General features: G+C 47.0%; 1 protein-coding gene across 1 annotated transcript in view; it reads right to left on the bottom strand.

Moving 5' to 3' along the window:
• Positions 1–256: 256 nt before the first annotated feature.
• Positions 257–13,627, bottom strand: part of Patronin (calmodulin-regulated spectrin-associated protein patronin) — a 45,419-nt gene continuing 32,048 nt past the window's right edge. The window contains exons 8-14 of the mRNA XM_050170775.3: positions 10,126–12,587; positions 9,857–9,963; positions 7,697–7,824; positions 4,913–5,181; positions 4,051–4,298; positions 2,073–2,236; positions 257–1,132 (exon numbers count right to left, since the gene is read on the bottom strand). Coding sequence (XP_050026732.1) covers positions 1,000–1,132; positions 2,073–2,236; positions 4,051–4,298; positions 4,913–5,181; positions 7,697–7,824; positions 9,857–9,963; positions 10,126–12,587 — 3,511 coding nt within the window. The 3' untranslated portion in view covers positions 257–999. The remainder of the gene's footprint in view (positions 1,133–2,072; positions 2,237–4,050; positions 4,299–4,912; positions 5,182–7,696; positions 7,825–9,856; positions 9,964–10,125; positions 12,588–13,627) is intronic.

Genomic DNA, 13,627 nt, shown 5'->3' with positions numbered 1-13,627 from the left:
GATGTTCACAGCAACGTATGCTACCTGCGGACTATATTATTTCACCAAACGAGAGGGGTGGTTCAGGGCCCCTTGAAGTGCTATATAGGCTGAAATACATAGCGCATTTTAACCATCAGGTCACACTCGACCATAATGGCTTCAGCACTTCGGTAAAGTAATACACCTTAGTATTTAAGTATAGTTAGATATGAAGGCCCACCTGAGGTTGCACGCACTTAACTTAACAATTACAAGAAATACACGACAACACACGAAAAAGGGAAAGCTGCATTTATTGTTCGCGAACAATTCATGTATTACAGCCAAAAAAAAAAAGTAATCAGCGCTGCATTTGCCATTAGAGCAACTCGTGCGTGCAGATTGTGTTTGTGTCAGCGTATCTATATTTGTAGTAACATTTAAAAGCCTAAAAAGAAAAACGAGGACATCATCGGAGGTAAATGAAGCGAGAAACCGGCACCCGCATGGCCTTTTTTTTTTTTTTTCGAGGAACATGCGCAACTGTTGGCTTCGACTATATTACATTTGGCAAGCCATATCACACAATTTGCCCAAGGACTCCAGTCATCATTAGTCGGCCGAAAGAGCATAGGGTCACCCTCCCGCACAAACAGGGCAACGAGAAACTGCGACAACTGTGTCTCTCCAGCTGGGCTCTCTCCTTCAACTACGCGCTCAGTAACGACGCCCGCTATAACGACGCCCACTATATACAAAGTACAATCTCAAGCAAAACAAGTTAGTGCTCGCAAATCCCCAGGAAGAAAGATAAAAAAAATGCGGGTGAAACAGTCCCCACCACTTCCTGATGAGGTTTGGCCCGCAAACCTCGGGTCTCAGCCGTGGAGAAGAAAAAAGCCAGCGGCAATATGTGACCGGTGTGTGGAGAACTGCCGTGCCTCCTCGGCACACATTGGTTAGCCTGGTTATAGCCCCAGCACAGCAGTCTATCCTCGAGAAACAAATGCACTGGAAGGGGATTTAGACGTGCGGTCGTCACAAGTCCCTGCGTTGAGGCACACAGGTCTTCTTCACAGTCCACAGATGATTGTGGATGGTAAAGGCATCTATGGTGACTGTTAGGTGCTTCGTGTGAATCTGAGTGAAGCTCTTGGCGCCAGAGTTGTATCTGAAATGAGAAGAAACAAACCAATCAATCCAAGTGGCAACTCAAGAACAGCTGGCCCCACCAAACAAGCAAAATCATTCCAGCATCCATGCTGTGTACCCTTTGTTCTTGTGTATGCGTTCTCTCGCTGCTTTTCATCTTAGTTACCCACAAAACGTGGCTTGGGAAATGCAATGTCACATTCGTGGCCTACTGGCGAGAAATCTTTAGTACTTAAGTAGAACAAAAACTGTTCTTTAAGGTTTCTCCAATATCGGCCCAATGGCGCTGTGGTGGCGTAATATTCGCTGTGCCGTGGGCTGTGGCTGACGATCACGAGCGCCATGCAAGACTGGCAAGAGATTAGAACATGCTAGCACACCCAGCCTGAGCAGCTGCGTCAGCCAACTGCTTTTGGGAACCATCGGCACCATGGCTGGGCCAGTTAGATAAAATTGTGGCCATGGTAGCTCCCTCATCGGGCTGCCTCTACGGATTGGAGGCCCAGGCACGATTATAAAGCTGGGTGTTCAAATCACATCTAGGTCACCAATCTGTGGAGCTGGCCCGAAGAGGAAGCAGGGATGGCCACAACTTATTATATCCAGCCAGGCATAATGCCGATAGTTCCTAGGAGTGGTTGTTAGGACAACCACAATAATAAATGTAACACTGCGAATTCTCAAAAAAAAAATTTTTTTTTTCAGGCTCCCGAATGTCAACAAAGTGCTAACTTCAGCCACTTGGTGCATACTTGGGTGAAGAAATAGCACTGGTTGTATCACCTCCTCTTGCTCTGTTCTAAAGCACTGTTCCTACACGTGGGTTTCCCCTAATGTCGTATCTACTACTTGTCCCCTAGTAATGGGGGAGATTCTGCAGTGCAGCAATGTGGCACAGCTCTTCGAAGAAAACTGGCAGTGTATGAGAGGTCTCAAAAGCATGCATCCCCAATGCTTACTTGAAAAACATGTCCATCATAGATGGCAGAACACTGCGTGGTCCAGTGCCATGCAGCCGCAACACTTCCTCTCGCTCAGGGTAATACGAGTAGAGGCCGCGAAACTGGCAGCCCGAGTCTCGGAACAGGATCAGAAAGTGCTTGCTCTCAGACATGTTTATCTCCTGCAGGCAACACAGAAATAAAGTGTCAAGTGACCACTGCCAAAATGACCACAGTGAAAAAACTCGGAAGCATAAAGCACTCGCATAATCCTCGCACTTCTTTTTGTGTGTGGAAAATCGATGCAAAGTTTGAGGGTGCAATAATTACACTGGGAAAATTTACCGCGAGAACGTACAAAGTTCTAAAACAAAAGACGCAGTTTCGCCCGAAAGGCGAAGCAGCGATTGTGATAAATTAGTAGACAGCTGTACCAAGTAAGGAAAGTAGTCTTATCAGCCTTATAGACTTGGAAATATTTGCTTACTAACTAAATTAACAAGCCTGGTGTCAGCACGCACAAGCGAACATGAACACATCACACTCAATGATCGCAGGCATTTACTGTCAAAACACTGGCACGAGGACGCGCGGCAGCGAGTGAAGTGACCTTCATGGTGTCTATTGCTTCAATGCCAACTGACCTACGAGAACACTGCACGCACAAAGGTATGAACCGCCTGCAGATGGCTTTCAAAATAGGTACGTGCGACTGTGCAAAGTACGCAGTTCGTGCTGGAGAATAATGCCGCCTCCCCTCCCACCACTTCCCTCCCTGCGCGCATGAGATTGAGCTGCGATTGTCAATTCCCCATGCGCACAGTTGCAAAATACGCAGTTGCTGTTGGAGAGCAATGCCATCCCCTCTCCCTTCCTCCCTCCTTCCCTCTCTCATCCTTCCACGGCCTTTCACATGATGGAAGACGGTGCGTTTCCTGTCAGCTTGCGCACGCCAGATTGAGCCGCGGTCGTTGGCTCTCCTCACACGCTTTCAGGGATGGTGCTCAGCTGTCATATGCTATCATCATCAGTGGCTAGAACAAACAGACATCTGCTGCTTCAATTTCTGGGGGTGCGATGATTACTGGAGGAAAAAAAATCTTATTTTTGATGGACAATGTGAGGGGTGCGAGCATTACGCAAGTGCGAGAATTACGCGAGTAAATACGGTAACTCCATGTTTCTAAATTTTGAGCCAAGCGTAGAAAGTGCCATTTGAAGTATGTACAGTCACGAAAGATTGGAATGAGAAGTTAGCATTAACTAGAATGCGTTACTTCATTAATGCTTTTGCCAATATGTGCATTATTAACAGAACTTCAGCTTGCATGCTTAGCATGAGAGTTATGCCATAAGCAGCAGCACAAGATCATGCTCTTGAGCTATATTACTTGCGAAGAGTGTTCCGCTTTGCAATCTTTTTTATTATTATTATAGATAGAGTTCTGAGTATCATTTGTCTGTGAATGTACGTTACTATACATGTAGTCACCTATTTTAAATAATGCTCTGTGCTTTAAGAAATCAGATGATTTACAAAATAAAATGGAAAAGAATTTCGTCGGTGAGTATGCATTGTCAAACACAAGCACTGGAAATCCAAGTGCTGCCATTTCTGCTTGAAAAACGTCCCCTAGGACAACTGCCAAAATCCACTAGAATGCACTAATTAATTTTGCCAGTCCTCCGAAAGCTGACTAAAAAGGCATCATTTCAAGTCTGCCGAAAGATCTATCATGTCCAATTTTGCCTACAAGGAAGCCAAGTGGAAAACTTACAAAAAGCACATTACTTCTCCATGATTTCTGAATAAAAATTCTATAAACAGCCACTCTTATTGTCTAGCTGAAGGCACCAGAAGAACCAAAGTAACCTGAACTAGCCTACCACGCAGAAATGTGTGGTAGGTTAACAGTTGTGCACTGTGCCCGACAGGTGAACCCAAACACAAGGCTTCTAGCACTGTTCCTGAGGAAAGCAAAAAGTGGTTGCGCACCTCCAAAACTTTCCTCTTGGTTTCAGAGTTGACAGCTCCTGCGAGAACGGTGTTAATGGCATTGATGATGATGCTGCGATTGGACTTTGCCGTAGGCTTGACGAATAGCTTGGGCCCCACGTATTCACTTGACGAGGGCAACAGCATGAGCGAGTGGGTCGAGGCTGTGTCTGAGGCACCATCACTGGCCGAAGCGCGCCACTCGGTTCCCGAGGGTGGTGGGCTAGCAGCACGCTGCCGTCCGCACTCTGCACGGAACCAGGTCAGTCACGCTTCAGTCTTCAAGTTAAAGCTCTTGATAAACAAAGAAGCAAATAAGAAAAGTGAGAGAGAGAAAGAAAAAAAATAAAAGAAAATATGGGAGCAAGAGACGAAAAACTTCATTGGGCTGTTTATTCTGGGCATTTAGGACATGACGGCGAAGGAAAAAAATAACACATGGTGAACAACCGAAATATAATACACAATAAAATGTTAATGGCAGCCCAGTAAAAAAAAAAAAAAAAAAGCATTTCGAATCTAAATGTGCACATTTCTGCAAATGCTTACCTCAAATCCAGGTCTATCAAATTATCCTAATAACAGCAAAACGACATACTCAAGTACCAATGTAGCAATAGGGCATTGTGCTGTGGCAGCAAATGCAATTGCTGGCAAGAATAATTTAATAGGCATTTGCAATAAGTGCATTCCTGTGCATGACAATGGCTCTTAATGCCAAAGGCTACAAAGCAATAAAGCTAATATACAATACCGTAGCCAAGCGACCGCAACTAAGGTTTATTAGATAAACACATAACATTCAACTGCGGCACAACCTAATTGCAACAAAGCAAGAACTTCATGCACTTGTGGGTCTCACCATCAAGACTGGTATGAGAGCCGCGCTGCAACGAGCATGGCCCGAGGTGCATCGACTTTGGCCGGGGCCGTGAAGACGATCGTGGCTTCGCACTGCTGCGCGTCAGCGTAGCTCCGCCTTCGCCACGCAAGCTCATGTTGCTGCCCCCATGGACTGCAGCATCCTTCTCAGCCTCTTCCTGGGCTTTGCGCTGTCGGTACTGCTCGAGGATCATCTGTCGTCGCTGACGGTCTTCCTCTCGCTTCCGTGCCTGTTCCTCGCGTCGCAGTCTGCATGCAGTTGGGAATTTCACATGTTGCGTCTGGAACCACCCGGCTAAAGATGCTAATTCGTTCTCATACCTGCCAACCCATTAATGTAAAAATTTTTACAAATCTTGGAGACATGACATCACAAGGCTGGGAGGAGGAATAGCCTGCTATTTTTTTTTAATGCAATAAGCATTCTTAGGGTACTTCACAAATTTTTAGGGTACTATCTGGCTGTCTGGATGAGTCTCTAAAAGTTTTTCCACCAACTTGAGTTCCTTTGTACAATGAAACCTCGTTAAGCCATAGTTGGCCGGAGCGTGGAAAAAGTATGTACTAAATGGTAGTACTGCTTAACCGAAATAGCGAGCGATTGCCCACTTACCTGTCATAAAAGGAACTACAAGAAAGTGTGATGAAAGAGCGGACAACATGCAGTATCTATTCACCTCACGCGACAAAAGTATGTTATTTTCGTTTGGTGTCGCAGCGGGCTAGTAGCAACGACGGCGGCCTCAAATTTGCTCAAGCTAAGAGCCAGCTTCTCCGCCAGCCCCCTCTTCTCGGCAAACACCCGCATGAGGCTGCCACTGTAGGGCATAATCACCTGTGCTGTCTCTTTCTGTGCCGTCCTTATCACTGTCGTTAGGAGAAACTTCAGCAATAATGGAGGCAATTATGGCGAAAAGTCAAACTTCGAACAGTCGAACCTCTTAGTCGACGTATTTTCACAGTCGCAGCGGCATTGCTGGCCAACTTTTCCTTCCCATTCTAAATGCCACACACCGTAGTCAACAGTAGATCCCTCTTGTGTGCCAGCATCGACTTCTTTGTGCCACGTTCGACAGCACAAACAATGTCCAATTTTCCTTCTATACTGAGCACCCGGCTTTTGTCCTGGATTGCACGACACTACAACACAGGCCCCCCACAACACTCTGACTCTAGCACGGCGCTGAAATGACACTGATGTTGATGCGGCTTCACCTTTCCAAGTGTCCTCTGCATTTGAGCTTGGAGGCCATTCCGATCTCTGAGGCTCGTTGTTATGCCGGGCCGACGTACCGCCGTGATTACGTGAAGAAAAGTGGAAACACTATATGTTAACCGATACGTACGCAATAAGCTGGTATGGTTTATGCGGATACAACACATATTATGTTCAATGGCCGCTGAGTCGGGCATCCGACTTTACTACTTTCAAAATGAAACTACAGTTTAAGCGGGTACGGTTTAACGAGGTTTTACTGTATTACAGTACAGTCTGTGGTCAAACGGCTAGAACATCGGGCTACCGTGCTGAGGGAAGCGGGTTCGAAATCGACTGTTGCACCAACTTGGGTCACTGCGTATGGCCAACTGGGTGTGTGCAACTCTTCAATGAACCTCTTTGATGACAACTTGAGTTGCTGGATATGTGAAACTATTCAATGGGCCTCTGACGCCAATTTGAGCCACTAGGTGTGCGTCGCTGAGTATGTTATGTGCTGCTGGGTATGTGCCTGTGGGTGTGAGCCGTATGTGCTGTCCTTCAATGGCAAAATAATCCTTTAATATTTCTCTTGTGTTCGGCGGAATCAAACCTGTGTCACATATATTCAGATAATCCCGTCTGAATATAGCACGGCCGTACTGGTGGCTCATCAGTGATCGGTCCCGAGAACATGCGCACGGGTTACGTTGACAGCTCTTGAAGTAGCATGAATTATGTTCGTCACCACATATCTGACATGATGTGCGTCCCTATTGGCGGCTAATCGGCCTGATTTTGGCACACGCTTTCGCACGTTACGAAATAAGCGCTGCTTTTGTTGCCATTCCCTCAGTCCATGTGGCGTTACCATTTTTTGGGGCTTTGACACAGACGAACCTTGTACGGACAGGGGCAGACCTGGTCGACATGTCACAGTTCTGCGAATTGCAGCATTCGGGCGCTGTGTGTGCAATCCCCACACCCAATCGACATTGGGGAGATCTCGCAGTGACAAAGTTCACTACTGCCTCAGTCAGGGCAGCCTGTTTGCAGTGCAGTTGATGCCCCATTTGCACCAAAAACAAACTGAAACACTCACTTGAGAGGCATCAAGCATGAGGGGGTTCTCGGCACACACGACATGTGGCATTTTACGGTTCTCTACAGCTTAATGAATATTTTATTTGCAAATTGAATGATTGGAATGTTCACTATTGTATTTGATTCGGTGATGTTCAAGCATATTTGCACACCCCTAAAATTTAGTCTATAGTCATTATGCTTAGTGATGCAAAACATAAAAGCACAGAAAATGGCAGGGATTTAAACAAGTTGAATTAAATGCCAGGTGGTTCCTTTAGCAGGAATGCGCACCACGCTCTGCGAGTACAGGATTGATATATGGCTCGGGTGTTCACGACAGCATAGTCTAACAACTACATGGGATTATTCTTTAAAATTCAATGAGTACTGCAGTATCCCTTTAGGAATACTTTCTTTATACTAAACAAACAAGGCAATCTAAACCTGAGAAACATTGAGAAAAAGAAGAAAGACACTGACTGCTCTTGCATTCGCTTGACAGCATTTCGTTGCTCTTTGGCAAGCCTGGCTGCCTCCTGTTCTTCTCTCCTCCGCAGTGAGACCAACATCATCATCTCCTTGCGCCGCTGCATCTCATTCTCCGCCTCCTGCACAACATGCAAAACAAGGCATAAGTTTCATTACCTCAATATTGAGAGGTGTTTGGCCACTGCTGCAATTTGGAACATCTGTAACAAGTGTCACACAAAAATAATGATCGATTCCTTACATGTAAACATCAAAACATTTCTGTAAAGACTGTGACAGATACACTCAAGCATATTCTCGGATATTAAACACCAGAGTCACTTGAGGCAAGATGCCTTATGGGTGTGCGATCTTCCTCAGACTGAAGTGCGCTTTTACACCATAGTATCTCAAAATTTCAACATAATCTCATGGGTGGAAATATCACATGAAGAGGGTTAGAACTTGTGTTCTCAAAGGCAATGGTTGTCATGTGTCAATGAAGGGTGCCTACATTTCTGCGCATAATGCTGCTAAATGCTAGAAACCTTTGTAACCTCTCATTGATGTCCCTTTTCTTTATGATACCTTTGTGTGTGTGTGTGTCCACTAAGCATTGGCTACACAAGACTGCTTTCTCACACTTTTCTATAATCTTTTCAGTAGTTCCATGCAGCACTGTGGAAGCTGCAGGCTTCTTCAACCAATAAGGGGGGCAAACAGATCTTAAAGGTGCCCTTCCGTGCCCTGTCATTTGCTAGCGGCAAGTGCTGCAGTGCTGGAGGCAGCAGCAGCATCTACAAAGATTGGAACTGCGCAGCGAGATCAGCTGTTGTGGTAGCAGAGGTAGAAACCAAAAAGATGCGAGTCTTCAAGATATCTTGAAATAGAGAGGAGAAGGAGCACTCCGCCAGTGTGTCTCACAGGATGGTGGCGCCATCTCTTGATCCCTCTTGTAACATTCACTTGTACACGGCACGCTCGCTGACATTCGTAAATGCATCAATTTTCTAAACCAGAATTCGTGCACATTTACTGCACTCCTTCCGCACTGATCCGAGCGTGTTCAACGCCAACTTATTCGTTCCTTTCGTGTAAAACAGCAGCTTGGAACAATACCACACAAGCAAAGCCTGCGGATGCCATTGATGCGAAGGACAAACCACTGCCCAGGAAGAAGTCCTCCGCAGTGGTATGGCAGCGCTGACTATACGTATGAATTTAGCGACTGTCAAATCAATTAGTTGCTTGTACTTCTTAAACACAAATTAGAATCACGGTCACTGACCAAGTCTGATGAATTGTCCCCGTTTGCGCCATAAGTACTTTATTAGAGAATGAACAAAATCACGCAAGAAGTGCCCCTGTGATCTACAAGGAGAAGCTTCCAAGTAAACACCTGCTGACAAGACCACTTGTCAAGGCCATTTAGTCATCTAACAGGTGCCTAACTGTGGCACTACATCTCACTGCACCTCACTACGTCTCACTTACGAGTCACATAGTCTTGGTTCTGTTGCATGGAACTACTAAAACAGAGTATGAGGACTAGTGTTCCTTTTGTCACCTGTGGTAAATCACCTATGCTTGTCATTCTCATTACCTGGTTTTATTTTGTCAGTGTACACACTGGTCATGGCACCACCTGTGGTGATGGTGTCAAAGTACCTCGTGGCACTCATAACCACTACGCATGGCACCAGAGAGAGAGAAACCATGCATGCACAGCACATGCGTGCATGTGTATATAAAAATTCATGGGGGTGGGATCATCCTAGCCACTGTAACTGAAGCTGTCCAGGCCGAACAATTTCTGCATAACTGTTCTATTTCCAGCGATAAATCGAACTAAAATGAGGAAGCAAAGGTTCGTCAATTGCTTCTTGCATGGGACACAAACGTGCACAAACAATGTGTAAATAAGCTAAGCAGAAACTTCTTACTTAGATTTACTCAGATTTACCGGCATTCTGCATAACGAAAGGACTGGCGGCACTTTTCCTGTTGCAGACTCTTATTTGTCATCTTGTTTTGTTCCAATTGTACCAAGATGAACTTGTACCAACTAGGCCAACAACAAATCCTACTCAAAAGCATTTTACCATCTGCCAATGCCTGCACTTTTCCCTACTCCTAGACTTGCAAAGAACTTAGAACTATGCTGCCACTCACCGGGTCAGGATTCACCAAGTCAGCTCCTATGACAAAACCAACCCCTAATGACCCACTGGGAGGTCCTTGGTTCTCTGATGGGGCGCTGTTTGATGAGTTCTCAGAGCCTGCAATGAGAGAAAAAAAAAAAAAAGTTCCTGCCATTCCCATGCTGACTGAACTTCCGGATTGCCCTAGGGTAATTCTTGCACAAAATTTCATACAGATACAATAGGCTCTCATAATGCTGCTGCATTTCTGAAGTGAGACAAGAAGAAGTATCCGTTTACCTTTTGTGCTTTCTGTAGATGCTGCTGTGAGGGTACCATTGCTGAGGCCAAGCTCTTCTGGCCTAGCATTTTCCTCTGGTTTTGCAATTCTTGGTCGGAGCTTGGGCTTCGGCTTTTTGGGTTGCTGATCATCAAAGCTGATAAAGAAGCCCACTTCACTGCCGTCATCAGATGGTTTGGCCTGAATCCGCGCTGGCTGCTGCCCTTTAGAAACACGGTACGTCTTGCCAAATTCAACACTCCTGGGCTGCGAAGCTAAGCTGCCCATTGACAGATTCTCAAGACGGTCTGAAAGCTGCTCTTCCACAGCAGGCGGTGGCGGCGTCCGTGACGGGCGCTGAGATTCGGACTGAGTGGATGCGGCAGCAGTCACCTGCTCTGTACTGACTGTGCAAAGTGCTTGGAATGGTGGGGGCAGTGGGTGCTGCTGTTGCTGCTGCTGTGGCTGTTGCGGCAGCTGCTGCTGCACCGGCTGCTGCGGTTGCTGTTGCGATGGCATTGTAAAACTGGCATAGCCCACTTGCTGCATGGTGGTAGCAGTGCCATTCTGGTAAAAAGGCGGTTGGTATGCAAACTCATTTTGGCCTGAGGGATAGACTACGTAACCCGGGTCCACCAGTGCAGGGGCTGGGGCCCCCCAGCGCATGGGTTGCTCGGCAAGTGTGACCACAGGAGGGCCCCATTGCCCTCTCCTAGGCTGCTGTGGCGGAAGGATGGGTGCCATTGGGTATTCCCACTGACGTCGTTGATGGGACTGTTGCTGCTGTTGTTGCTGCTGCAGTTGCTGCTGCTGCAGTTGCTGTTGCTGCAGTTGCTGCTGCTGCTGGTGTTGCTGGTGCTGCAGTTGCTGCTGCTGCTGGTGCTGCTGGTGCTGCAGCTGCTGCTGCTGGAATAGTGGTGGTCTCACCACTTCAGTGAGGTAAGGTTGAGGACTGGCATGTGCAAATGTGGGCAGGCTCTGAGGCTGGCCGCCATCATTGCCACTATGCAGGAAGAACTGCTCTTGAGGCTGTGGCTGCAATGGCACCGCCTGGGGTCCGTGCAGAAGATTCTGAATGGCCTGCTGCTGTTTGGTGATGCGCGAGATGTCAGACTGCAGAACCGTCAGTTCTGTGCTGAGTTGTTCAATGGTCGTGGTGCTATCCTCAAGGTCCACGTCATCACTCTGAGGGGATTCCTGCACGGGTTGTGGGCTGCCATTTTGATGCAGCCACTTCTGCTGGGAATGCTCAGAGTCAACACTGTCGGCAGAAGTCTCGTCGAGCAGTGTTTCACCAGATGACTCGTGGATGCTACCACCTTCGGAGACTTTGCTGTCACCGCGTGCAACAGCTTGCAAGAAAGCTGCCTTGCTGACCTTTTGTCGCTGCTTCTTGACACGATCTTCCATGCGGCGCTTCTCTTGTTCGATTTTACGCCGCCTTTCTTCAAGCTTTAATCGCACATTGTTCAGCTGTGCCGCCAGAGGTGATGAACTGTCCTCTGCAGTCCTGTTTTCCTCACTGTCTGCAGCCTGCTGCTGCCATGTGGTTGTTGATGATGACGATTTACTAACACCATCGGTTGGTGTCGTCTTCCGCTTCTCTGGTGGCAACCGATTGCCAGAGCCGTCCTGCTGCATGTAGACAATATTGATGCTAGCTGGTGCCTTACCGGAGTCTGTGGTATCCTTCATCTTTGACAGCTGTGCAAAGCTCATAACCTGAGCAGCCTTCTTCGTTCGTTCCCTGTGCTCTGCAAACATGTCAGTCTCAAATGGATCTGTCATTTCCAGGGCTGCTTTTTCGCCAGAAAAATTGTACATGTGCGACAGGGATGACTCTCGCCGAAGTGGATAGCCCGCCTGTTTCTGCAAACCTCCCCCCAACTGGTCGTAGTAGGTTTCCAAGGTTGAAGGCTTTTTTGCTTCGGTCTCCATTGCAAGCCGACCCGTCCTCCGTATGGGAGAGCCTCCATAGATGTCAGTCTGCGAGGTGCTGCGACTCAGCGTTGTTGGCTGGAACAGGTCTGATCTGGAAGAGTTCCTCCGCAATGGTGAACCAACATCGGACTTGGAGGCACTCCTGTGCAGAGGCGAAGCGTGATCCGAGCCGACGAGGGTGCTGCGTGACCCACTCCGGTGAAGAGGAGATCCCAGCTCCGAGCGAGAGGTGCTCCTTCGAAGGCTCAGGTTTCCGCTTATGGATGATGCCCTGTGTGCTGGAGACCCCTGCTCCTCTGCTTCCCGCGCTCGGAGCATAGCTTCATGCAGGCTTCGTGCGGGGGACTGGGGCGTAGGTGAAGAGCCTAGTGAGGTGTCTTCACCGCGCTCCAGGTACTTTGCGACATCACAGTTATTTCGCTCCTTGGGCTCCCGCAAGCGTGCCGGCAGAAGAGGGTCCATGGCTTCGACTGAGTGCCGTCGCAGAGAGGAGCTTGGCCTCCGGCCAGTCAGAAAGGCATCATCTTCATCCGAACGACACCTGCAGAAGAGGTGGGTGCTCTGGAGGTTCACAGCAGCTAGCAAGCACACACAATCTCAAGGCACCACAATGTTAAACATTGCATCGTTACCCTAAGGACATTAAGCCACGACCGAAATAAATGTTTAAAATATTGTACTTTCTTTTTCAGCCCATTCTGTACAGCCTCCTGAGGAGCCATGCTTACAAAAATTAAGGTTTAACTCTTGCATCCCAACTGCAGAGCCTGGTGTGTGGTCTACCACTACTTCGTTGACAGCATCTGCCAGAGTTAAAGAGTCACGATTACTGTTTGTAGTGTATTGTGTAGTACAAGCTGCACGAACATGATCCTAAAAAGCTCACTGCTATCACTATAAAGAAAACGAACCTATTAGAGTATTCAATATGTTTTTAAGACACATAAGATTGAAGGTATGTACAAGGACCACCTATCTCTGCTTTGCTTGACGTGACCCAATCTGTGACTTCGAGTTAGTTTGGGCCATGATAAGAGAAAATGGTGAATAATATGGAGAGCAGAAGCTAAAATAAGCATGGTTCCACTTAGCCATTTTGAAAATGAGGGAACCTTGTATATACAATAAGAGCTTGCAAGAAGCTCAAACATTAGCCTCCCGTGAATGCCTGGCCACAGTCGAGCAGCATATCTAAGCAATGTTAAAGGAAAAAAATGACCTTAAAGCCAATTTCAACATGTCTACGCACGAACTAGCTCACAACTGGTACACCTGACACGCAATTCAGCTGCTCCTTAGAAAATCAATGTTTATGCCACATGCATAAACTTGTGAGTATGCATCAGAAATGCCATTTGACATCAGTATGTAAATCACAGAGGCTGCTTACACAGGAAAACTTAGGAGCGTGAAAAAAATGTGTGCATGCATGAGGTTTACTGAGTTTTTTACAAGTAAACCTCGTTTACATTAACTGTTTGGTTTGGTTTTCAGGGTTGTTTTTGTTGTTTCTTTCTTATGCATCAACAAGAACATTTTGAGTTATTAGAAACAAGAGAGATATAGCAGGCACCATAAACA

This window comes from Dermacentor andersoni, chromosome 6, assembly GCF_023375885.2.
Source record: "Dermacentor andersoni chromosome 6, qqDerAnde1_hic_scaffold, whole genome shotgun sequence".
Taxonomy (NCBI): domain Eukaryota; kingdom Metazoa; phylum Arthropoda; class Arachnida; order Ixodida; family Ixodidae; genus Dermacentor; species Dermacentor andersoni.
Note: the sequence above shows the minus strand (reverse complement) of the source record. Positions and strands in the feature narration are given on the sequence as shown.